This window comes from Tursiops truncatus, chromosome 4 (genome assembly GCF_011762595.2).
Source record: "Tursiops truncatus isolate mTurTru1 chromosome 4, mTurTru1.mat.Y, whole genome shotgun sequence".
Lineage (NCBI taxonomy): Eukaryota > Metazoa > Chordata > Mammalia > Artiodactyla > Delphinidae > Tursiops > Tursiops truncatus.
In genome coordinates this window covers 15,395,279-15,423,088 of record NC_047037.1, presented here as the reverse complement: position 1 = coordinate 15,423,088, position 27,810 = coordinate 15,395,279, and the positions used below count along the sequence as shown (strand labels likewise).

At 39.4% G+C, this 27,810-nt stretch overlaps 1 protein-coding gene across 1 annotated transcript; it reads left to right on the top strand.

The window, feature by feature from the left end:
- Nucleotides 1-5,730: 5,730 nt before the first annotated feature.
- Nucleotides 5,731-8,247, top strand: RAP2B (RAP2B, member of RAS oncogene family). Its single transcript, XM_004323155.4, has one exon. The coding sequence runs from the start codon at nt 6,224-6,226 to the stop codon at nt 6,773-6,775; it is 552 nt and encodes a 183-aa protein (XP_004323203.1). The 5' UTR covers nt 5,731-6,223; the 3' UTR covers nt 6,776-8,247.
- The last annotated feature ends 19,563 nt before the right edge of the window (nt 8,248-27,810 follow it).

The window sequence follows — 27,810 nt, the reverse complement described above, 5'->3', positions numbered from 1 at the left end:
GCTTTGGCAATTCTGGGTCTTTTGTGGTTCCATATGAATTAGGATTATTTGTTCTAGTTCTGTGAAAAATGTCATGGGTAATTTGATAGGGATCACATTCAATCTGTAGAGTGCTTTGAGTAGTATGGCTATTTTAATAATATTAATTCTTCCAATCCAAGAGCATGGGATATTTTTCCATTTGTTTGAATCATTTTCTGTTTCCTTTATTAATGTTTTTTTGGGTGCAATTTTAAAAGGTATTTTTTTTCATTTCATTTCTGATATGTCATTGTTGATGCAGAGAAACGCAACTGCTTTCTATATGTTAATCTTGTATCCTGCTACCTTGCTGAATTCATTTATCAGTTCTAGTAATTTTTGTGTGGAGTCTTCAGGGTTTTCTATATATAGTATCTTATCATCTGCACATAGTGACAATTTTATGAGAGGAAAGTTCTTTTTAATGGAGCTAAGACATTTCTCCCATTCTTGCTATATATATATTTGTTTCTCTGGAACAGAGGGTCTGAGGAGACAAATCTTAAAAAGACTAAGATGTGTAATTGTGCCTTCAACTACGAAAAACAGGATCAGTGAAATCTCTTTAAAATTTCCGTTGAGTGAGAATACATTCATTACATAAAAGTGGTGCTCTAAGCCAGTTGTGTTCTTTCTCTACAGATCAGGGTCTCAGGCAAATATGAGATCTTATACAGAAGGTCAGGCTGTTTATCTTAGAAGAGACTTATTTTTCTTCTTTTTAAAAAATCAGGTAAAAGAATGAAAATAGGCCAAACCATTAGTAAGAATTTATGATAGAACTCAAATCCAATGAGTAGTTGTGAGCTAGTTGCCTAGGTGTGTGTGACACTTCAGCCCAAGGTAACATCTATATGGAGATATGAGTGGTTTTTATTATCAAAAATAACACAGTACATTAATGTATATGTTGAGATCACTATTCAATACTAATATGATAGCCTTGAGAATAGCTATTTTGATTCTTCTGGTTCTTTATTTGGGCCTGTCAAAAAGTTAGTAAAAAGCTTGACTGATTTTAAGGGGTTATTTAATTTGAAATTTAAGACTCTCCTACATTTTCCTTTGAAAAGTAATTTCAAAAGGAGAAAGGAACCAATCAGTACACGTGATAAGGAGCAGACAATAAAATTATGAAAACTAGGCACACCTTTGTCTCTCTTTAGTTACCATGCTAGGACTTTAGGAATTTTTAAGACATAAAGATACAAAATCTCATTATAGGTAGTACAAGCCATTGTTCTTACAAGTTGGCTGCCCAAAGTGCAATATGAAGAGTATGAAATGATGATGGTTTGGCTGACTGATGAAATATTTTTAGGGGCATTACTGGAGATTATTTTTTAAAGACCACTGATAAAATAAAACATCCTAAGCCTACTAGTGGATATCTGGTTATGTTATAACATGTTCAGGCACTTAAATATTTACTGAGAACTCTGCAAGGCACACTTAGTCTTACACCAGCTTCCCTTTAAAATAATGATACATGGTCACTCTCAACTTACCCTTGATATTTTCAAAATTAGAATAATTATTTTAGAATTATTTTTCTATAGATCAAACCAGCTAAAACTATGAACATGATGAAATAAACCTCTACTTTGTATAAATGAAGAGGACAGATGGGCACTTATTTACTGGAAGACTTAAAAGATTCATGTTCTAGCAAACCCTCTAATTCTTTGAAGGCCCAAAACCAGTGTCACAGAAGCTCACTGTGTAAGCAAAGCTCACTGTGTAAGCAAAGGGGCACTGTCAGGGACCATTGTTTATGTAACGGTCAATATGAAAGATTAAGCAGTCCTTAACTTGTTGGCTTTTACTTCAGATTATTTTCTAGAAATGCCTTTTGTATGTCATCTGCAAAAATGTTTGTCTGAAGTCTTCTTCAGAGAAAGGGTTTATCCACTGGGTGCTTTGGTATTTTTTCCCCCAGACAGCACTGACTTAGTGTTTCCATCCATACAAGTGTAGACTTTATCACCCCAGCATCTTTTAGACTCAAGGAGACTGAAACATTATATACATTTTTCTAAGGATCCAGGAAATGTTACGTCTCTCCAAAGATAAATATATCTTTTACCACAAAGAGAGTTTGGAAACGGGATAAAATGTCATTCATATACCCATAAATAATTAATTGAGGTACTCCTATGTAGGCACTCTTACTAGGTGTTATGAGGGACAGAGGTGGCTCCAAAGATAAGCCAGGTACGGACCCTGACCACAAGGAATTCACACGGTGCTTAGGATGACAAGGTACAGATATGTAAATGATTATGGTACAAGATAATTGGATATGGCTCAGGATTATGATTCATACCATAAGTGAGGTACATAAAGACACGTAACAAATTTCACCAGAAAAAGTGATCAACTTTAAAAATTTGTGCATCAGCAATTTCATTCATTACTTCATTTTGAATCCCAGAGCCCCAGTGGAAGTCTTTCTGAGGGAGACCATCGGAGTGTAATAAAAATTGCTATCAAAGAATCCCTAATAGAAAGTATTCAAAGTGTGGCAGCTCTTTGGTACCAGAGAGGCCACCAAGATTCAAAAATACCCATCTGCATGGCTACCTGTAGTCCTGAGAGTGGTCTCTTCTAGATAGGGCTGTCAAGACACCTGGGTTGTGATTGTCATGAATTTATGGGGTGCTGCAGCTTTAAAAGCATGTTTCCATCCATTATCTGTTAATTATTTCCTCTGAGCGTAGGCTGGCACCATGCAAAGGGCATCCAGGACACCAGGGTTCTAATTCTGCTCACTGGCTCTGATGTAAAATAAAGGATTTGGTCATCAGATTCTTTCCAAGGTTCCTCAGGTAGCTAGGTGGGTGGGGCAAATTTTATTATCGTCACGTTATAGATAGGGAAACTAAGGTCAGGAGCACCTGAGGGGCTTGCCCAAGGTCTCAGATAATAATTGATATCCAATACTTGAGATTAGACACCTGGCCTATAAGGACAAAGCATTTTCTTCTATATCATACTCATAACCACACCTAACATTTGTGGGCAGGAGGACAGATAGAGGCACACATAGCATTACTCTTAAGTATTTCAGTTACAAATCAAGATAACACACTGTTAAAATATGATCTATCCTCCCACCTTGACAGATACTTCTTTGCAAGACCTGGATGGTCAGGTGTGAATCACGAATTCTTGGACTCCTCCAAGGGCCAGGCTGGAAGTGGCAGGGAAGGGAAAGCTGACTTAGGCGGGGCCCAAAGTGCCTGGGAGGGCACGCCTCAGCCCATAGGTCCTAGCACCATCCACACTCCAACAGAGACCCATTCCTGCACACAGGGGTGCGTTCAGAGGTCCAAGCAGATCCTAGAAGAGGGTTTGGTACTATTTGGGTAGCGGATTCCAGAATTCTGACTACTGGGGGCATGGTCTGGAAGAGGTTTCAAGCTCCTTGACCCTGTAGGAAGGGGCACTGTCAGAAGAGAGTCAGGGTGGGCAGAGGTCCCTCTTGCTTGGGTTTAAGAGCCTGTCTGATCATACAACCTCAAGATGCAACCTAAGAAAGAGTAAAATCTGGGAACTTTCTTGTGAGAAGGTAGTATTGCCTAATGGTTACAAGACCAGGTTCTGCAGCCAAACACCTGAGTCGGGATCCTAGCGTGGCCACTCATTAGCTGAGAAATCTTACGCCAGTTACTGAACATCTTAGGGCCTCAGTTTCCTCATCCTTAAAATAGGTATAATAATTACTTTTACGAGGAGTAAATAAGATAGCACATGTAAAACGCCTAACAGACATTAAACGCTGGGTAAATGTGAGGTTCTCTCAATCCATATTAGGGGAATTTGCCTTGAAAGGTTTCTGGAGAATTATATAAGCATAACTATAGCCAAGCACTCTGATAACCCCTCTCTCCTCTAATAGCGGGGCCAGGCGCAGGAATGGGCTCCGCCTACCCCACCCAAGGCGTTGGCTGCTGCCGGAGCCCCGCCGGGTCCCTTGGCCAAGACTTCACGCTGCAGCCGCGCATACTACAAGCTACGGCAAGGGGTTCGGAGAAGGTTAACTGGCAAACGTAGCCCTGAGTCACGGCAGGACTAAGGCATTGAAACCAAGCGTTAGCACGCTGCTTGATTTATCCCTGCAGTGCGGACGGTTAAACCAGTGGGAAGTGGCGTCGACAGGATATGGAGCCAGGATTGAAGCAGCTCGGTCCCCTCCCAACCCCTTCGCCCTGGGGCTCACGCTAGTATCGCTAAGTCTTTTGACAGGTCTTGACATCTCTCCTTCGTGAGGAAGGAGAGAGACCCGGAACAAGTCAAGGCATCCCCCTGGTACCTCCCGCGAGTGCGAGCCGAGCCCAGTCTTGCGAATGCCCGCCCCAAAGCAAAGACGTTTTCTAAAGGCAAGCCTGGGCATTCCCCCACCCCACCGGGTGAGCTGAATTCAGTGGCTCATTTCCACATCCTAGCCCCTCCCCCTCCCTAAGAAAAAAAAACAAAAAAAAAACACCTTGCAAACTTTGTTGTTTCTTGAGGACCAAGAACTGTAACCAGCTCCATTTAATGGATAGTCGTGACTGGGCACCAAAAAGTCAGACTCTCTTGAAAACACCAACAAAGGACTATATTTAGCTCTGAGCTCTCCGCCTAAATTCCTTATTTTTTCACTCTTAGCTTCGAAACGACTAGCTTGGGGAAGTGGGAGGAAGGGGGCGGGGGAGCAGCAGAGAAAGAACAGCTGTGCCTCCGCCTCTCAACTCAATCTCTATAAATAACCAATCACGAGCGGAGGCTACTTTTTAGCCAATGAAGCAGCCCAAACTGATAAAACCTTGGCAGTAGCCAATGGGAGAACACTCGAGGGTGTGAGATTTGCGCCCCGGGGCCAATGGGTCCTGAGTCTGGGAGAGGTAATCTGAGCTGAAGTGTGGGTGTGTGGTGCACAAGTTTCCTACTTCCAAGCCCCAAAACCTGCTCTGCCCACTGAGCATGCCCTGACTAGCTGCGGGCGCCGCCGCCGCCGCTTCTGGATCGGGCTGTGATCCGCTCTCCGGGTTTTGGCCACAGCTGAGTGGGGAGGTGGGTGGGGCCCGCCGAGTCCCAGCCCGGAGACCAATGTGGTCACTAGACGCTGCACCTTCCCTCGTGGGGACAGGGCTTCAGACCCAGTGTTCCTCTTTTCTTTGTCCGAGGGATGAAGTACGAGAAGAGTCGGCCAGAGAAGGCCGCGTAGAAAGGGCCGCGCCTTGAGTGGGGGAAGATGCTCCGCCTGCCAGTCATACCCCCAAATGTCCTTTGGGTCTCGGTCCCGGGATGCACACCAGCCGGCCGGCCGGGGAGTGGAGTCCACGAGCTTTGGATAAAGGGAGGTGGCAAGAGGCCAGCCCACCCCAACCCCGGGGTGGCCCGCCGCGCCCACCCGCTTCTCGCAGAGCCGGGACCCCTATGCACTAACCCCAAAGCCGCGAAAAGAAGACGGTCTTCGTCCTCCCACTGGCGCTCTCCCAGCCGGTCTCTTAACACCCACACACACCTTCCCCCCTTCCCACACACATTTCTTCTCCGGCTCCTAGACTAACGCCTATCGCGAATCCGCTAGTCCTGAATCAAATCTCGAGCCCCACCCACAGCCCCACCCCCGCCCGGCCCTCCGGAAAACCAGGAGCGTGGGATCCGGCGGGCGCGGCCGGCGGCGGCGCACTGGGCATGCTCGCCGGGGCGGGGAGAGCTGGGCTGCGCGCGGCGAGTAGGAAGCCCTCGCCCCGCGGAGGCTGCGGGAGAGAGCTCGATGGGCCGCGGCGGTGGGCGCACGATCTGCGGGGATTCATGCCACGCGCGTCCCGGCCCGGCGCGCAATTAGCAGCCGCCTCCGCAGCCCGCCGCCGCCGCCTTCTCGCCTTCCTGGGCTGCCGCGGCGAGAAGCTGCAGTCCTTGCCTCGCACCGGCTGCCGGCATTGTCCTCCCGCTCCGCCGCCCAGGCTGCCGCTGCCGCCGTGGGCTGCTGCGGGGCCCCGGACCCGCGCCGCAGGGACGCGCTGCCGCTGCAGGTCGGCCCCCGGTCCCCGCTTGGTGGTTTCCGCGCCTTGCGCTCCTCTGCCATCCTCTCCTTAGTTTTTCCTGCGAAGCTGAGGACGGGGAGAAGTCCAGCCGCCAAGCCCAGCCTTCCTCCGGCGTGCAGCCCCGAGGGGGCCGCGGCTGGCGCGGTAAGAGCGCCGACGGAGCCATGAGAGAGTACAAAGTGGTGGTGCTGGGCTCGGGCGGCGTGGGCAAGTCCGCGCTCACCGTGCAGTTCGTGACCGGCTCCTTCATCGAGAAGTACGACCCCACCATCGAGGACTTCTACCGCAAAGAGATTGAGGTGGACTCGTCGCCGTCGGTGCTGGAGATTCTGGACACGGCGGGCACGGAGCAGTTCGCGTCCATGCGGGACCTGTACATCAAGAATGGCCAGGGCTTCATCCTCGTCTACAGCCTTGTTAACCAGCAGAGCTTCCAGGACATCAAGCCCATGCGGGACCAGATCATCCGCGTGAAGCGGTACGAGCGCGTGCCCATGATCCTGGTGGGCAACAAGGTGGACCTGGAGGGCGAGCGCGAGGTTTCGTTCGGCGAGGGCAAGGCCCTGGCCGAGGAGTGGAGCTGCCCCTTCATGGAGACGTCGGCCAAAAACAAAGCCTCGGTGGACGAGCTGTTCGCCGAGATCGTGAGGCAGATGAACTACGCGGCTCAGCCCAACGGCGACGAGGGCTGTTGCTCGGCCTGCGTGATCCTCTGAGGCGCCCGCGGCTGCCGCGCGCTGGCCGCGCTCTGCGCACAAAAGCCAAACGCACCCGATTCTTCTAAATGTGATTTCTCTTCTTGCTTTGAGATTGGAGACGACTTTGCATCAGCCGGGGTGTCCCGGGAGCCCGGCTGGCCTCCGTGGCCGCGTCCCCTTCCTCTGACCCGTGTCCGAGGGGGTGTCCCGTCAGGACCATCCGAGACCCGGTGGAAATGTGGCTCTTTGCAGCATGTACGTTTCTCATTGATTTTGGTTGACGCATATTTCCCCATTGAAGCAGCCGTTGCGGCGCAGTATGGCAGCTTGACAGCGGCAAGCGAAAGTTTCAGCCTGGAAAAAAAATGGGGTGGGGGAGGAAGAGGATGGGGAGAAGGTGGAAAAGGGGGAATTCTTTTTTTTTTTTCTTTCAACAACCGTTTTTCTAGTTCCAAGTTTTAAATACACGGAAGGAAGTCCGGGAGAACCAAATGAAGGAGCAGGATGAGAGGAAGAAACTTTTGTTTTTTCCTTGTTTTCCAGGAGTAGCTGGAAATTAAGATCGGGTTCCTTTTCTGCCAGCTTGGAAGGGCAACCCCGTGACTGCGATTCTGAGGATGTCTATGCAAAGTTGGATTCTTGTTACAGTATATCCAATCTGAAGTATTGCACATCTGAACTGGGACTGTTAACACTGATGCCAATACAGTGTGGGGTGCCAGAAAGTGTCTGCTGATATTTGTGGAAAAAAAAAATCTATTTTGTTTACCTACTGTATCAAAGGGGAGTCTGGGGGAGAACGGTAGTATTTTTTTTTTTTTAATCAGCTGTGAAAAAAAATGTTACAGATCTGCACATTTTTGTGTGTACTGTTGTGTGTGTGTTTGTTTGTTTGGTTTTTTAGATTTAGCTTTTTTGTTCTTATTGGTTGGCAGTAACAAGGTGTTGATGACTAGCTCTTTAAAATACAGTACAAGGACTTCATAAATGTGATTCAGGGCCCCCAGCACCCCTGTGTCTGCAGAGTGCCTTCAAAACTCAGCTGTTCCAGCCGGTGCCAACCTGTGAACTTCCCACCAGATCCCAGAATCTGCTATTCCCCCCAAACCACTTCCCAATTTCCTTTCAGTAATCTTCCTGAAGGAGCCAGGACAATAGGGCCTGTTGTTTGGTGAATTTCTTTTATTATTTCCTTTTAAATGTAATTTACTTGTCTTGCAATGGTTTTTCTTTTTTCTTTTTTAAATTTTTTGCTTCATTTTGTTTCAATGTTCAGGTATTTAGCTCCCCTTTTATATAATTTTTTTTTTAATGTTTGGTTTTCTGTTATAGGGTGTTCCTCCAGAAGCAAAGAGCAAAATTTTACTGTTGTGATGTACTGAGAGAATTCTAACAGTTTGTAATTTCTAATTCCAGACACACGTTTAATCATTGTCTCTTCATTTTAAGATTTTTAATACAAACATCATTTTTAAAGAAACAAATCCAAATTATTGTTTGTGTTTCTGTGTTTCATATTCAGTGATTTAATACAGTATCATGATTGAGGTGGACAGGGGCAGGTACATGGTGCCCTCAAGAGTGGTTTGTTGAATTTTGAAGAGAGAAGTGTCTCAGTGACAAGTTGGGTGACATTACTCCCAACTCCTTAAATAATGGAAAAAAATCATCAAAGTCTAGGAAGCCCTGGGGTATGGTGATAACCCTCTGACTATAAGATGAGCTGGATATTGAATCTGTTCTGCTGACTTGGAATAGTTTATTTCTCTAGGAAGGGGAGAAACCAACTGCTAAGACTGCCTTAGATCTGGGAGAGTAACCATCCACCTGGTCAGACAGGGTAGTGCTTTTAATTTTCTTTTTTCTTTCTTCCTTTATTCTTCTTTAGTTGTGTTTTGTTTTGTTTAAAACACCTATCCAGTTGAAAGCATGTTTGGGGAAGATGATTTTCAATTCTGAAGTCATACCTTGTAGTGTGTTCTGCAGTACATTTGTATGGGTTGTGGACAGTATCTCAACCCTTTTGAGGCTTTGATTAGGAAATAGATCATTAGATTACAAAAGAAGAGAAAAAGAAAAAACTAAGACAAGCCTCTTGCTCTCATTACACTGTGCAGTTTGTGGACCATTTTGACCTCATGAAATTTTCCTTCTAACAGCAGGAGGCAGTGTGAGCTTTTGATTTTGTATTTTATTTTTCCTAAGGGCCACTTTACTAATATAATCTCCATAGAATAAAAGAAGGTGTATAACTGTATATATCAAGAGCACTTGATATATCTTAGGTCCATGAAGTGTAGATGAAGTCTTTTGAAGGGTCTTTTGACAAAGGGATTTATTCTGTTGAGGAAGCCAAAAGAAATTACAGGCCACAGGTTTTTTTAAAGCTGTATTAACATATCTTGCCTTAAAATATTGTGTCCGTTGCCCAGGTGACATCTCAGAATTCCAGCACAGAGAAGGAATAGGGAATTCTGTCTGGGTTTGGTCCTAAGGCCGTTTCTTTCACTCTTGATCTCACTTAAGTTTAGTATCAAACTCAGAAGGCAATGTATATATGCTAAATATAGAAATTAGGAGAAACTATTCAAACTTAGGCTTTGCAAAGATTCATTCTTGCATTTGTGTAAATTTAGTTGATTCAGTAGCTCTAAAGTGTTGAAAATTCTTAAGACATATATCAAGTACTATATAAAGGATTCTTTAAAAGGCATTTAGTGACTGTTTCTTATAGTTTTGTTTTGGTTTTTTGGAAGCCTTTTTTTTTTTTTTTTTTTTTACCTTGCGGTACGCGGGCCTCTCACTGTTGTGGCCTCTCCCGTTGCCGAGCATAGGCTCCGGACGCGCAGGCTCAGCGGCCATGGCTCACGGGCCCAGCCACTCCGCGGCACACGGGATCTTCCCGGACCGGGGCATGAACCCGTGTCCCCTGCATCGGCAGGCGGACTCTCAACCACTGCGCCACCAGGGAAGACCTTTGGAAGCCTTTTGACATAAAATGCTGGCAAGTATCTAACTAACTTAAGAAATGTATATACTCCTGACAGGGAATTTTTGAAAATGGGAAATTGGAAATGAAATAGGTTGCTGGGTGCATTAATCATCTTCACACAGGATTTAGTCACTTACATGACAATTCTTTATCGGTCTGGGATGGCAAGGCAGAAGATTTTAATATACTTTTACTGAATACTGTAAAATAAATGCTTTCTGGATTTTCAACGAAAGCAACTTTGTGTGTACCCCTGGAGCAGGAAAATAGTATTGAATCTTGTAGCCTTCTCCAATATTTTCTTGATGAAATTGAGAGAAATTAGAAACATTGTTTTTAAGAATATGTCAGTTTATTTGGCTAGTAAGAACCCCTTCTAGAATTATGGTGTGAAGAGATAAGAGCGTTTGTTTCCCTGGAAAAGTTGGGCTGACTTAAGAGTGTCAAAGGAAGTGAGAGAGGGAGGGAGGGAGGAGTTTGTTGTAAGGCAATCACCTGTCAAAACAAACTGGGTGGAAAAGAAACCTTTATCTTGGGGAGCAAAAGTTAACTTTTTAATTTGACCCCTGCTAGTTTTTAACAGCTTTTCCTTTTGGTCCCTGACAGTCATCCAAGCTTTATGTCATCTTAAAGGATTATTTTTGTCCTCCTTTTGTAATAGCCTCAGAAAAGTTGAAGGTATCATCTGAAAGTCTAACATTTTTGTATTTGGGAGTTATGGTTCTTAGGTACAACAATGTCCACCTTCTTAACTGCTGAAATAGACTCCTCTGAATCACATTTTAGGACCAGATCTATTTAGGATTAGACTTCTTTCAGTGTATGAGGCTTTATGCTTCCTGATTTGTTAACCTTTCCTATAGGTGGGAATCCTAAAATGCCCCATTGATTCAAATTATTCAGGTAGTTTTGTTTTCGCCAGCATGTTATTGCACCCCCTTTTGATTTATATTCATGTTTCTCAGAGATGGGATGGGAAAGTGAGAGAACACTATGTAGCAGCTGGTCTTGAGAAATAGATACAAAATTCCTGTACCTTAACTGTCATCAAAGGATCTATTTACTTTTCACAACAGCTAGAATAAGCCCCCTACTTATAAATATGAGGGTTTAATTTGGAGATCACCACCATGAGTTAAAGTGGTATCAAACATTTGTTGCAGTGTCTACTTAATTGGGAAAACTTTCTAATGTCAATTTTGTCCTGATGAAAATGTAGCAAAGTTTTAAGTACTGTATAATAGAATATGGTAAGTTTGATTATGATATTTTACTCAGACTACTGAGAATAATTAAATGCATTTAATTGAACATGGTGCTAGTTCTAGAAGATACGTTTGATCTAATTAATGACAGTAGGATTTTGATAGTTGGAGAAGGCTTTAGGGATCATCTAGTCCAGAGGATCTCAAACTTGACCATATATCAAAATCACCTGGAGGTAAAAACAAGTCATGCTGAGCTCTTCCTATAGTTTCTTATTCAGTGTATCTGGATACGACCTCATAATTTTCATTTCTAACAAATTTCCAGGTGATGCTGATAGAGCTGTTTCAGGGACCACATTTTGAGAACTGATGATGATCTGGTCCAAACTCCAAATGAGTACTGAGAGCTACCTAGGTATTTAGGGACACAGACTTAAGACCCGTGTCACACGTTTAGAGTGCTGCCTACCACAAAGTCATGGAATAATCTTGACTGAATTCTGTAGCTATTGAGGACATATGCCAGTTACACTAAGAATGTTAAACTGGAGTGTGAACGGGGAAGCCACATTGCTGGCTGAGTGACCATGTTCACATTAGTATGTGAATAATTGGGTTCTGGTTTTCAGTATTCAGAAGGTAACGAAAGTGAATAAATGATTAGAATAGGGGTGTGGCCTAAATAATCAGAATCAACATTTTCTCTCAAAAAATTATTTTGAAAAATCTTTGATAAAGGGAACACTTTTAGGTATTTGTCTTCTCTTACTTCAAGATTAAAAGGCAAGAATTTTAGATTTTTATGATTCCTAGTAAGTATTTATAAAAGTTATATTTGAGAATTTAAATCTTCAGGTCATAGTAGGCACATGTGTGTGTCAACATGTATATGTGTGTGTGTGTCAATACATACATTCAGTTTCTTAGCCAGACTTTCCAGGAATCAGTCGATTCAATGGCATTTAGTTCTATAGTTATCCATCCTGACAATGAACAGCATAGAACGGTGCGGTGCATTTGTTTCATTACACGTCTTATCTTTTGGAATGGTGAGTGTTGATCTATTTTGTAAATTGGAGGGGGCAGCTATTTATATTTTTCCTTTGGTATTAAACAGAAATCTCTGAGGAAATGTTTTTCTTAAAATAGAGTAGGAAGTACATGCTTTTTTGTCCAATTGACTAAACTTGCTATTTTTTAAACATTATCTGGCAAAATTATGTGTGCCTAAGTTTATCAGAGGTTTGAAGATGTGTGGTTGGTTTATTTGTGGTAATTGTGCAAATACAGCAAAAACATTTTTTTTTAAAGTAGAAAATATTGATGCGCTGAGAATACAAGTACCCAAAAAGGCCCAAGATTATTCCTTGATTGTTAAGAAGATGGTTACAGGGACTTCCCTGGCGGTCCAGTGGTTAAAACTTTGCCTTCCAATGCAGGGAACATGGGTTCAGTTCCTGGTTGGGGAGCTAAGAAACCACATGCCTCACAGCCAAAAAACCAAGACATAAAACAGAAGCAGTATTGTAACAAATTCAATAAAGACTTTAAAAATGGTCCACATCAAAAAAAAATCTTTTTTTTTAAAAAAAAGAATACGGTTACAGTGGAAATTGGTAGACATAGGAGAAACTGATTTATTCATTATTCAGCAAGCATTTATCGAGCATATACTGTTAGCTGTGGTGTAAGGACTAATCCTTAAATAGGCAGAAGCCAGGCAAGAGAGCAATAGTTTTGTGCTTTTATCACAATAAGCTGTGAGAATAGCATATATTAAACAGTAGGAGTACGTGTAAAAGCAGTTACCTGTGCCATCAGTTATAATAGAATCCTGTGTGTCTGTCTGGCAGGCAATAGAATAGGTAAAATTTGTTAAAAATTGGAACTTTACTTTGAAAGGTATGTGGATATTGCACATAAAAATGGATCCCGTGAGGTTTAAGTAACTAATAGTTGTTTTGTTGCATGTGGAGCTGTGTAGTTTTGTGAATCATTTCCAACTAATTTTTGAGATTAGCTAAAATCGAATATTTAGAAATAAGTCAGTTTACTTTTATATTTTCATGTCAAAGGGAGGAGGGGAAATAGACCTATGAAATTTGTTCAGTGTTTTTATATTTTTCTTTTATGAGGAAACAAGGGAAGGACAATTTAGGTTATATTCTTAAAGAAAGAAGCAACTGTTGGCATAAGGTTATTTTGGGCTCCTCATGTAAAGAAGATTCAGGGTAGAGTACTTCTTTTGAAAAAGATAATCTCCTAAAAATGAGTGTGCCAAAGAATTAAGCTATTTTAAGTTTGCTAAGCTTATAGTTATTTTATACAGAAGCTCTTGCTCTCAAGCCTTTAGTGCTTATTGAAGAAGGCAGCCAGCTCAGAGAAAGAAATGTTGGGCAACAAACTATTTATAAGAAGTAGCTATAATAGCAATTATTGTAAAACCATATGAACTAAAGGGAGTTGTGATTGTTAACCTCCTGCAGTTTGCAAAATGATCTCTAGTGACGTTTGTGTAGAATATCTCATGAATTTAACAACATGCTTTTTAAATGTAAAAAGTCACAGAATTACAGAGAGAATAGTTCATCTGAAAGTACTTCATTGTTTATTTTTTTAAAAAATCTGATTATTATTGAACCATTTATGAGATGAAAATTTATTATAGTTTTATAGCTAAAGTAGGGGGTCTTCATGTTTTACATCTGACCACTTATAAAAAGTTTTCAAAATTTGGGTTAAGTCATGAACCCAGAATATTTTAACGTTATTTAATATTTGTATATTAATATATTTCAAAAATATTCTTTTTAAAGGCTAACATTATATTGAATTATATCTCTTTCAAGAAAAGAGCCTGTAGAGATCTGTTCTAGTACCAGCATAATTTTATAAGAACATATATATCAATAACATTTTAAAATATATTTTAGATAGTTTTGCATTTACATTTGTAAGTAGGTAAGGAGAATTGCAAGTATATCTCTAAGTTTGATTTCAACATCATTCAGCATCTAGTAGAAAGTTTGATTTCAACATCATTCAGCATCTAGCCTTGAGGTGGGAGTTCTTTACTCTGAGTTTGGTTATCTTAGATTTACTTTATCATATTACCTGTTATTTTTCTTTTTTGTATATCATTTCATTTCTCTACCTCAGCTTTATGCAAATGGTTTTCTCTGTCACATATGTAATCCGTATTAATCGATAAAAAAAAATCTAAGAACTGCTTAACTGATGGCTATATAAATGTGTTTTCTGTGTAATAGTGTAAAGGGAAAAGTATTTTTCACACTGTTTGAGGGCCAGACTGAAACAAAGCCAACTAGTTAGAGAAGATTGCCTACTAAACAGATATTACCTTTCGGTGTCGGCATAACCTTTGCATTTCATTTTTAAAACTGATAAGGGAAATTTTTAAAAACTGAATTCAATCGTAGGAATATTCATTTTCATATACTTACAAAAGCCTAAAAATATTTCCAGGCCATCTTTTCTTCTTTACTAATCTTTTGCTGAGGTCAAAAAATGAGAAATAACCCATGCACTCTCTTTGAGAGAATCTTATACCTTGAAAGGCAGGGGCAACAATAAACAAAAACTTAATCTGAAGGGCAAAACTGTTCTTATACATTTTTATACAAACCTCCTTTCATTTTGTCACTGAGGAAGCACAAATAGTAATGAGGGCAAGGGAATATTTTCCTTAATCATTCTGGCAGCATTCAGCAGGCGGGCTGGGTACTGTTTGCCGAGGCAGGAGAGTGTGATACAGAGCTGAGAAGGCAATCACTGCAGGCTGAGGTGGAATCCTTCCTCAGCCCACACCCTCATTCCTGCGTTCCTACAATCCTAGAGGATTTCCTGCGTCCAGGTTTGTGATTCATTGTAATGCAGGATTTACTGAGGCTTAGGGCTGCTGCTGGCCAAAGGTGAAGAAGCCTGTGGGATGGCGCGATAATGCTCCTGTAATAAATTCCACTCTAACTCAGGGTTGCTCAACCTCAGTACTATTAATATTTGGGGCTGGATAATTGTTTTTTGTGGAGCACTGTCTTGTGTGTTTCAGGATGTTTAGCAGCATCCCTGGCCTCTACCCACTAGATGCCAGTAGCACCCCTTCCCATCCCAGTTGTGACAACCAAAAATGTCTGCAGACGTTGCCTACCATTTGGGGGCGGGGGGAGTGGGGGGCGTTGCGGCTTAACAGCCCCTGGTTGAGAAATACTACTCAACTTGGCTGGTGTATTTGGAGGAGACATAAGCCAGAGGGGAGAGGGGTTGAACCTAGGAGCAGTTAAGATATTCCTTACTCCAGGAAAGCACTGTAATCAATGCTTCTCTTTGAAAATATCAGTGTTCTCTATTATACTTGGGACAATATCACTTTGATCAGCTCATTAAAATCCACACATAAGAGAAAATCTCAGGGATTGAGTTTTTTGGCGATTTAATCCAAAAGGATGGTGTGCTCTGGTTGGGGTGATGAACTCTAATGGTCAGAGCGTACCTCAGGGCATGCTGATAACTAAGTAGAGGAACCTAGAAGGGAGGTCAAGGGCATCAGTGTTGCAGTTTTGGGGAGGCCCCTTAAACCTCCAGTAGGAGACATCTGGAAGGTTTTCAGCCTCACCCAGCTTCCTCCACTCACAGTCTCTTTCCAGTTAATCCAGGCCCCTATTCCCCATCTGGACTCCTCACTTTGGGGTAGAAAGGATGCATTTTATGCATCCCATCCCTCCTTATTTTCACTTTTGCAATTCCTCCCTCCTTCCCCCTTTCTTCCTACCTTGTGTCCAGGGCAGACCCATACTGCTTAACTGCACACACCTACCTGTGCCCAGATCACTCCGCCAGGCTGTCAAGAAGGGGGCAGCAGAGGCAGTAGTGATTGCCTCAGTAATGAAGTGCCTCTGGAATCTCGCAGTCTCTAGCCAGCAGCAGACAAGCTGTGGCTGCCAACTCCTGAAACACTGCATTAAGGACTATCCTGTCAGCAAGTTCCTGAACGTGGAATTAACTCAATGACCATGGACTTTTACTCCGTCATGATTGTTTTTGTTCTTAAGTTTTAAATGAAACAGATATCTTAAAATCTGTGTAATATACTTCTAAAAGCTTTAAGCAACCAGAGACCCTACCTGGTGGGACAATTGTGGTTCTACATTTCACAGGGGGAACATTTGGAAATCTTTCATTCCTAGTAAGTAGGAGAGGTAACAGCTTTGTAACTGAGGGATAACCATCTCCAAGCCCATCAAAAGATTCGAAAATTCACCCTTTTGTTTGATTAATTACCATTTGACTACTATTCGGGGGAAAAAAGATAGTAAGTTTTTTTTACAGTACTATCCTGAAAGCTCTCCAGTTTATATTTTATAGCGAAATTACTAACAATTACTAACAATTTTCCTTTTTAACTCTTTCCTCAGAAAAGTAGCACTTCATGAATAGAAAAAAGCATGTATGTGAATTATCGAAAAGTCGTATCATAATTGTTTGGATTTATCATGATGGTGGTGATTTGGCAAAATATTTACCCGCTTAATTACAAGTAATATTGATTTGTATTAGCCTAGGGAAATATCAAAAATACATGCACAATAGGACTAGAGTGCTTTTTCGGTGTTAACAATTTTGGAGAATTTTACACATTTCTATGTATAAACACATAGATAACACATCAGAAGTAAATATACAAAAAGTTGGCCTCCTCGAAAGTATTTTTGTTTAGTCATTTTAACATGTTTTTAAAAATTCTGTGATGAAAATTATCAGAATGATAACAGTGTCATTCAGTGAGAATCGCCAGTTTTCATGTTAAAAATTTTTAAGACCACCTAGGTTATCTTTTTCTTACTGCCCAAGCCTGGCCCACTCTGACTTTTGAGAACACAGCCTTTGATTTGCCAGAGAATATGAAGAGTTTCTGTAGAAACTCATTGTAGACTCTGAGAATATGAAGAGTCTACAATGAATTCCAAATGGACTTTAAAGTATTACATATCAGAACTTCAATAGATGACAGGAATCTGATTTTTACATTCTTAGTATCAGAGTACAAACTTTGTATAGCGTGGGTTTCATTAAGCAGTAAAACATTTCATCATAAATAATCAGATAATGACTGTTGTAGAGGAAGTGAGTGAATTTTATAATTGCTATCAATATCATGCCATTGAAATTTCATTAAGTTTGTGAAACGGGTATTTTCTTGGCTATTCTTTACGTGAGTTTTAGAGTAAAAATGAAATCTCTGTAAATTTGTTATTTAAAAAATTGATCTTTTGGAGTATTTTTCTCTTGGTATTATTCTTAAAAATACTATAGTTGACCTGAATAGAGTTGAAGCTTTTGCCCCAAATACTAAATTAAGGTTCCCATAGCAACCATAATTTACCCTCTTATACAACTCCCTGTTTCATGCCATGGTTAATATATGCAGTATAACTCTAACTTTCACCTTTCCTTAGACTAAGTGTTTGGTTTCCAGGACTAGAAGGTGGAAGAAGGTGGGGAGTGATACTGTGTTTGTAGAATCTGCAGATTGAGAACAGGAGGATTGCCAAGTAATAGAAGAAGGATTTGCTTAGGATTTCAGTCATGATATTTTACTGTGTTTTGAATCAGAAAAAAAAACATATTAAACTGAGCATTTAAATTCATGATGTATAGTATGCATGAATGAAGTTTCTTAACTGACATTATAGATCTTGAATTAGAATCTCAAAAAATAATTATCAGAACATTTTTTAACTTACTTGATTAGAATACTGTATTATAAGATGATATACCCTTATTTTATTTTAAGGACATAGTCATCTGCAAACTGTGAAGAATGCATTCATGTAGTCAGTTAAATATGGAGCACCAAATAACTACTGTACCAAGAATTAGATACCATCTGTGCCTTCACTATATTTAATATGTTCTTACATTGAATTTTACTGTTGATTTTCTCCACTAGAAGGTAAGTCTATAAGGTTAAGGGCTCATCCTTTTATCCTCAGTGCCTAGAACAGTGCGTGTCATGAATCAATAGTATTTGTTGAAGCAGTGAATGAACAATTAGTCACAAGGGGAAAGGAAGTCAGTTTGACTACAATGCTAAAAATAGGTCACAATAACTAGAAAAGTTGGAATATTTCAAAGTTCTGCATCAATTGCAGGCAAATATTATAGAATGAAATTTGTGGCCTGTTCTTTTATTCATCAGTTCTTAAATTTATATCTTGGAATGGCAGTGCTATTATAGTGTTAATGGGACTTAAATTTTCTGTAAAGTTATCAGAAGCAAAGTTAAAAGAGTTCTAGAACTTTTAGGAAATTAGTATATTGTGTTATAAACCTTTGCCCTGCTCTGCATTGGTTTTCCAAATGCAGGTATGCCTTGGTTTATGCAGTGGATATGATTTGGGAAAAAACTGTGTATAAAAATTGAATCATATATAAGATACATAAAAAAACCTTACTATTTAGTGGACCCACCGTCGAATCATTCAAAAGCAGATAAATTATTATAGTACAAATAACCACTAGCTAAGAATTTGAATTTGTGTTATCACACACTAGATTTTATGTTAGAAATTTGTTTCTTAAATTATTTTTTAAATTTGAACACTTAGAATTCTATTTTTTCCAAATGGCAGGCTCTTATTAGTAGTGCTTACCTTAGTCATGCTTGTCTAGATTGTTTCTACTCTGTGACTTGATTGCTCACCCCTGTGTCTTCCCAACTTATTTGCTGAAACTCAGGTCTACCAGGACTTAGAGTATTTTTGAATAACCACTCCTAAATTAGAGTTGCTTTCTAAGCAATAGTTTTAACTTTTCAAGAAACTCATAATAAGTTTGAGAGAGAACCTAGAAAGATGGAAACTGGTTTTTCATATTATAATATTTCATAAAGAATTTAATTTCTTTATTATCCTTAAGATTTTTAAGAAGTTTGTGATGAGAGATGCCATTTAGAAAAAGAATAATAAAAAGGATAAATTATATTGTGCCTAGTAAAGACTGGTAGTAATAAATATTCCCATTTAGAAAAATAGGTTACATATAAATATAATATAGGTTATAAACATGTAAGTGTATCTACTCTATCCTTGTTTCAGACTTCCTGTTACATTTTTAAGAAAATCTTATAATTTATCTAACTCTTTATGCTCGTTAGCTCCACAAGCAGGCATCCCTGTGCCCAGTGGGGTTTGCTCTGTGGCAGCGGTTCTCAAAGTAGGGGCCCCAGACCAGCAACATCAGCCTCACCTTGTTAAAAATGCAGATTCTCAGGTCCCAACTCAGACCTACTCTATCAGAAACTCTAAGGGCGGGGCTGAACAATGTGTTTTAATGCACATTCCACATGCTTTTATCCATAATAAAGTTTAAGAACCACTGTTCTATGGGATATAGGAAGGAAAACCTGTTATGATTGGTGCCCGTTTTTGTTGGAAAGATAAGACATATACACAAATAACAGTAACAGCAGGGTGACAATGAGAAAAGGGTGGCATTCACCTTAAAATAGTCCTAGATAGGACTTTCCTGGTGGCACAGTGATTAGGAATCCGCCTGCCGATGCTGGGGACACAGGTTTGAGCCCTGGTCCAGGAAGATCCCACACACTGCAGAGCGGCTAAACCTGAGCCACAACTACTGAGCCTGCGCTCTAGAGCCCACGAGCGACAACTACTGAGCCCGTGAGCCACAACTGCTGAGCCCACGTGCCACAACTGCTGAAGCCCGCCTGCCTAGAGCCTGTGCTTGGCAACAAGAGAAGCCACCGCAATGAGAAGCCAGCGTGCCGCAACTAGAGAAAGCCCGCGCGCAGCAACGAAGACCCAACGCAGACAAAAATAAATAAATTAATTAATTAAAAAAACTAGTCGTAGATAAATTGGAATTGGAATTCGCGAAGAAGAGATTACTGTGGAGCAGATATCCCCAATCATTCATTCATTATTGAAATATTATAGGTGCTGGGGCTCAGTAAGACATAATACTTGACTTATTAAATATTTAAGTTCATAAATAGGTGATTCTACTTGCTAATTACCTCACAACTAGAAGAAACTTAAGAGATCACGTAATCCGACTTGAGAGCGCATCAGAATCATCTGGATGGCTTGTTAAAACACATACTGCTGAAACCCAGTATTCCTAATTCAGTAAATACAGGGTGGGGTGTGGGAAGCAATATTTCTAACAAATTCCCAGGTGGCACTGATGCTGCTTGTCTTCAACTTGATAATCACTGACATGGTCAGTAACTTCAAGTTGAAGCTGGTAATACTAGGGCCCAGAAATGTGACTTGCCCAACAAAAGTTAGCTAATGCCTAAGATGGACGTAAAACGAGGTTGCCAGTTCCTAGTTCAATAGAACCTCCACTGCAGACTGCCTTTGAGACAACCCTTGAAGAGAGGATGCTTGCTTGACCTCACAGTGAGTCTAAGAACAACTACAGGAGTAAAGAATTGATAACTTGATGATACTTCATCTGATTCTTGTTTAAATTATAACTTCTTATTCCAGAATCAGCCCATGTTCATGACATCTACAGTCTCAATTCTGAACCACCAAGCATTCTGTTTTGTGTATGGGGATCTGATCTGTATATAAAAGTAATATTTGAATCACAGTATCATTTCAAAAAGGCAGTTCTAAAACTTACTAATATTATCTTCCTGATAATAGGGGCTTCTCAGGACAAAAGATCTTCTATTACAAAAGCACTTTCCTCTGTAGTAGCTCTCTGTTAGATGACTGGTTGTGGAGCTAACAAAAAACTTACCATCTTCATTGAGAGTAAGGAATGAAAATATGTACTGGGAGACAATTAATGGAGATAATTTGCCGTGCATTCTTTGCTGATAATTCACTTCTCTTTCAGAAGCATGTGTGCTTTATCCATAGATCCACTATTAATTTCTCTAATTTGTAAATTAGAGAAAATATATTCATCTCCTTTTAAGTGGTGATAAAGATAGATTTTCCCCAAATGTAATTAATCTGCTTTGCATTCTTGAACAATTGTATGAAAAACTCAGACCTCTCAGTACAAATCATGTAATTGTGTTTTAAGAGATAATGTGGGAAAATCAGGCATGGATGAAAATGATATAATCTGAATTGTACTATGACTTCCTCTGAAAATTTCAAAATCTGTTTTTAACTGCCTTCATTTTAAATTGAGTCTTGTAAGAAAACTATTTTGCTGACCTGAAGGCTAGCACTGAGGAAGAACTAGAAATGAAGAAGAGGCATAGCAGCCAGATGGTGTCTTAGCCTCAGCAGATGAATCTATGGATACTGGAGGGATGATTTGCTTCATCCCATTGTGATGAATGGCCTATAAAGGGATGAGAGCATGTTTCAGACACTTATTTCATATATATATATATATTAGTATATAATAATACTAATTTACTACCACTGAATCAATGTTAGCACATAAAGGATAGAGGGAATATCTGTCTCTACTTCTCTGTAGTTAATCTCGTCTTTCTCAACCATTTTGTCAAACAGGGTATAAAAAATGTTCAGACTCCAACGCAGTTAAATCTTAGGCACTTTCACTTGTCACAGTCATCATCCAGTCTCCCAAATTAAAGAACAGCTGTTCAGATTCTCTTGGGTAGGACATGATGAGCCTTATTTCCTACTTCCTGTGGAGCTCAGTTTGAACTATTTCTGATTCTCTAGAACTTCAAGTAATCATCCACTCTTTAAAAGGAGACAAAAACTCAATATTAGTTTCTTGAGTAATTTGGATGACCATTTATTGCTTCCATCCTGAGAACAACTGGTTTATTTTGTTCCTAAATATAGCATTCTTACAATTACATGAAAAAGTTTACTTAGTATACCTGTATTGTATTGTGTTGTTAGAAATAGCATAAAGTTGTTTCTTCCCCCATGAAATAAAGCCAGATAATTGTGTCACCTCTTTCTTTTTTAAATTAATTTTATTTATTTTTTTGGCCATGCCATGTGGCTTATGGGATTTTAGTTCCCTGACCAGGGATTGAACCCAGGCCCTCAGCCGTGAGAGCATGGAGTCCTAACCATTGGACTGCCAGGGAATTCCCTGTGTCACCTCTTTAATAATTAAGAGTTTAATGCCTTCAATAATCCCCCTTAGGTAGAAATCTGTTTTCTAATATAATTGACTCAGTTTCCTGAAATAGGCTTCTTGGGCTCAGAAAAGAAAAAGTGAAGGTTGAGTGAAAGAGAAGAGATATTTTAAACTAAGGGTGAAATATCTGGAATAGATTGTTTTTCTCCTACCTACTTCTCCTAGAAGTGGAGGCTTATGGGAAATTACAGTTCTAAAGGGACTTGCAGCTCTGAATTCTTAGTTTTAAGTATGTATATAGAGTAACTTCATCACTGAATCAACTTAATTTCATTAGTGATAAGCTCTAAGAATCAGATGTTTCTAATATCAGTGTACTAGATTGTTTTACCATCACAGCTCAAAATTTAATATGCACGTAAATCACCCTCAGATATTACTAAAATGCAAGTTCTTACTGAGTAGGTCTGAGATTCTGAGATTCTGACAAGCTCGGTGATGATGCAGATGCTGCCGGCCATGGACCTCACTTTGAGCATCTGGGGTATGAACAATGCAACACATAATTGAGTTTTATAACTATACATCTTGTTCTCTTTCCTATCATTTTTGATTCACATGCAGACAACTTCTCAAGATAAAATAATGTCTCTAGAGTTCAAGGGTTTCATTGTAGAAAAAAGCATAAAAAATTTTTTTCTTCAAGGTAAAGAATTTGGACTTAGGATGGGATATATATTTTTTTCAATAATGGAAACAAGATAGTAAAATTGAAAACTTGGCATCTCTTTTAAATTAAGAAGTTTGAAAATGTGTCTAATTCCTAATGATTCATTTTGACTATACTGAATTCTTCAGTTCTCTTTTAGAAATGAATGTCAGCACTTAGAAATTTAGTGTCACTCAAAATCAGGTTCCATTTTATGAATATTAGTTTCAAACTAAATTTAATTTTAGAATATGTCTTAAGAGTCTGGATATCAACTAAATATGCCGTGTGGCAGTTAAACTGTTGAATGCACTTTTTTTTTCCTCTTAATAAAATATACATTTGAGGAAATAATAGGAACTCAGAAATCTGTAGTGCTAGAGGAAGAACGACATATTCTATGTCCAATTTACAATTCAATTGTAGGCCAAAAAGCCTCACAGATAAGATTAAGTCTTTAGGTATATTTACTGTATATATTTACTGTATATATCCATGTGGAGATATACATGAAGATAATAAGCATCAATGAAAATTTACAGTTCTTTTAAAGCTGCAGATAGGATTTTGTTCATTACTAACAACACAATTTAAGTCAGTAGAGCTATAGTTGTTTTCATTAATTTACATAAACTCTAAAATTTAGAATCTACATTTTAAATGTTTTTGTAATTAAGAAAGTTATATTTAAAAATAACTTTTCTGGGCTTCCCTGGTGGTGCAGTGGTTAAGAATCTGCCTGCCAATGCAGGTGACACGGGTTCGAGCCCTGGTCTGGGAAGATCCCACATACTGCGGAGCAACTAAGCCCATGCACCACGACTACTGAGCATGTGCTCTAGAGCCCATGAGCCACGACTACTGAGCCCACATGCTGCAACTACTGAAGCCCACACACCTAGAGCCTGTGCTCTGCAACAAAGAAGCCATTGCAATAAGAAGCCCGTGCACCGTAACCAAGAGTAGCCCCCCTGCCACAACTAGAGAAAGCCCACATGCAGCAATGAAGACCCAACGCAGCCAAAAATAAATAAATTTAAAAAAATAATAACTTTTCCATAAAAGCTTAATTTTTATGGCCTGATCAGTACAGCTCATTATATTCCCATGAAAAGATATTTGCTTTTTGATAGAATACTAAAAAATTAATTTTGCATTCAATTTGAGGGTGCATTTAAAAAGACTTTAGTTGTTCCAATATTTAGAATCTAGTTAAAGAGAATGTTTGTGATTGAATTAAATCTCTGTTAGCAGTGTAGGTATATACATATTTTTAATGAGTTATGTAAATCTGTGTTCATTCCTACTAACATATATTGTCTCAATTTTGTATTGGGGGAAATGTTATTTTATATGTCATTGAAATTCTGGGTGGCCCCCTGTGCTTCTGTTGGATTTCTGGCTGATTCATAGACACCTCAAACTATCAACTGCAATGATGAATTGCAGTGGTTTATTTAGCAACTACTATGTGCCAGGTTCTTTACATACATAATCTCATATAAGACTCAGAATAATCCTACAGGTAGTAACATTCCTTCTTTCACAAACCCAGAGAAGTTAAATAATTTACAGGGCTGTCCAGATAAAAAAGACACTGAGCTGGTTTTCTTTTTTTTTTTAATTTTATTTGATTTTTTTTTTATACAGCATGTTCTTATTAGTTATCCATTTTATACATATTAGTGTATATATGTCAATCCAAGGTGTCTGTTCTTTGTCTTCAAAGATCATGTTCTTACTCTCATGTGCCTCCTAAGTACAGGAGGCTGCTCCTGAAATGCCAACTAATTTTAAATGTTTATCTGCAAAGAATACAACTCAGGTTGTTACCGTTGAAGAAAAAAAAGAGGTTCTATTACAGTCTAATTCTAAATAGTTGGTATGTTATGTTTATTGTACTTTTGATTTTCCCATTCTATTGTTTCATTCTGTTAATTAAGGGTATTTAATCTTTTTTTTTTCATCCTGTGACCATCATAATAATTGTTTAAAAAATTCCAATCCAATGTGTGTAGTTCATTAGAGGCAACTGTGAGTGCTGTTTCTGAGTCTCTGCCTTGGATATAGTTGCTAGCATTTTTTCATGATTTTATTGTCTAGTTTTTTTAATAATAAGAGTAATGAATGTTCAGCATAAAAAACAACTTAAATATTAATTTATAAGTAAATAGATTCAAGTCTGATTTCTCAAATGAAAGTATTATGTTACAACTAACCTTTTAATAGTAGTCTGTTTCTACAGTTTCCTCTTCAATGCTTTCTTAGCATAAAGTGCTTTGTTCTGCTCATTTATAAAACCAAGTGTGAGCACAGCGTGGCAAGGAGAAAGAATACAGTCAGCCAGCCCTCTGTATCCATGGGTTCCATATCTGATCCAACCATGGATCAAAAAACAATTTTTTTTTTAATTTCCAGAAAGTTCCAAAAAAGCAAAACTTGAATTTGCTGTGCTGGAAACGATTTACATAGCATTTACCTTGTATTAGGTATTATAAGTAATCTAGAGATAATTTAAAGTACAGTTGGCCCTTGAACAATATGAGAGTTAGGGGCTCTGACCGTCCCCATAGTTGAAAATTTGCATATATAGTTGGCCGTCCATGTATGGGGTTCCACCATAAAGTTGGTTTCTCCATATCCTTGGTTCCACATCCTCTGATTCAACCAAGGGTCATTTAGTGCTGCAGTATTTGGTGTTGAAAAAAAATCTGTGTACAGGTGGCCCTGTTGTAGTTCAAACCCGTGTTGTTCAAGAGTCAACTGTATCCAGAAGGATATGCATAGATCATATGCAAATACTACACCATTTTATATATTAGACTTGAGTATCCAAGGATTTTGTATTCAAGGGGATCATGGAACCAATCTCCCCCGGATACCCAGGGACGACTGTACAGATTATGTTTGGTGAAGCGACTTACATTTTCCTGTTGACTCCTCCATTCTGTTCATCTCCATTTAAAATCTAACTTGTCACACACTACCCCAAACAAAGCCTTTTGTAAAATGCTGCCACCATTTTGGGGTAATAGCTAAAAAATGGTGAATTGATTAATTTACTTGTAAATTAATTTATAAATGAATTATTTAATTTGAACTTTAACATAGCTTTTGAAGCATACACAACACTTGTCCAGGAAGGCAACTCTCTAAATTTTTTTCTGAGAAACTTCTCCACACACTTATAGAACTCTTATTCAAATAATCATGGTTAAAAGTGTGGCCAGAATGTTTCCCCAGAAGTTATGTCTGCTTTGCAAATACAAAGCAATCACCTATTGTCTGTGGCTGTGAAGGAGAGAAAGGAGAATGCAGTCTAATAAACATTGGTCAGCAAATTACATTTGTTTATTCACTATCAGACACATTAATCTGGTATGCTTTTATTCTTTATTCCCTCACTAGTTTGTTAGACTGTCCATTGGTGTCACATCCTCACTGAAGGAGAATAATATCTGTCTCACGTTCACTTCGGCAAGATGCCCCTGTTCTGGTTCTTTGTTTAAAGTTGCTTCAGTGCTTAGAGACTTCTTTTGCATTTATTAGCAGGGCTTTATATTTTTTAGAATTTATTTTGCCATATGATTAGTGGGGTCACTGTTAGTTTGCAACAATTATTTCAGTGCAGTAGAAGTTTCCACTTGTAATGCTGCAAGCACAAACTTGTAAAAATGAAAATTTGGGTGCCTAACCATTATTAACAAAAGTGCTTCCTTAGCTAGAGTCAAAAGATAAAAATCATATTTTTAAATTAAATATGTTGGTAAATGTGACAGACATTTTATTGAAGGAAGCTTTTCATTTTTTCCTCCGTTGAATCAAACTGTACTGTGCAATGTTGTAATTAGAGCGGAGTATCAGTCAGCTATGCTTTAGATTTGAAAGAGTAACAGGAGTAGCTTATAAAATATTAATCTTAAGAACTCCACTCAAGCATTTCAGATTTTTAAATAATTGGTGTCAAAGTCAGATAATTTTGAAAGATTGTTGTATAAATGGTAAACAACCTGAAATAAGACAATGAGATGAATGTTGCAGTCTCCAATACTGGGAAATGCAGCTGACTGTATTTTCTTATTTTTTTTTTTTTTTTTTTGCATGGGGAAAATTGTTTTTAGTAGCTTTAAAATACAACTCTGAAAAATGTAGGTATATTTAACAGGAATAGTGGGGCCTGTTTTTTTTAATTGACTATACATAGGAAAATCTTATTTAAAAAGTATCTGGGGCTTCCCTGGTGGCGCAGTGGTTGAGAGTCCGCCTGCCGATGCAGGGGACACGGGTTCGTGCCCCGGTCCGGGAGGGTCCCACAGGCCGCGGAGCGGCTGGCCCCGTGAGCCATGGCCGCTGAGCCTGCGCGTCCGGAGCCTGTGCTCCACAACGGGAGAGGCCACGACAGTGAGAGGCCCGCGTACCGCAACAAAACAAAACAAAACAAAACAAAATATCTGAAGGACTCCCCACTGAAGGGTTGCAATACATTAATATATCATATGTAATTAATCAGTACTAATTACATTATGAAAGTTTGAGGAATGGCTACTTTGTTTTCTTTACAAAGCAGAGTATATTCAAGATTAGTCCTTCTTATTCTCATTCACTTGAATTCTGAAGGATTCTCTTGAGTAGAGAAACAAGGAATGGAGATAGAGCATTCGAGGGATTGCGCTTGGGAGTGTTTCTGTAGCATGAGCATCATCACTCATAAGAGTTCCTGCAGAAAAAGTGCAGAGAACTGCTCTTCTAGGACACACGACCATAGTGAAAGTTGCTTTTTAACTTGAAATGTCCTATTGTGCAGAAAACAATGAGAAGTGGCATAAGTTTTATATGGAAAAAAAATGCTTACCTTTCCCTTTTGATTTACTTTAGTTACCAAAAATAGGCTTGAATCATCCCCATTTGGCTTCAGATGAATAAAGAATGAACCTTGAATACAAGAAAAGCCTTAGGTTTATATGTACTTCTTAGGTGAAAATCAGCAAAATTCCAGAGAGATGAAGATGATTTTTTTTTTTTTTTTTTTTTTTTTTGGTGTACGCGGTCCTCTCACTGTTGTGGCCTC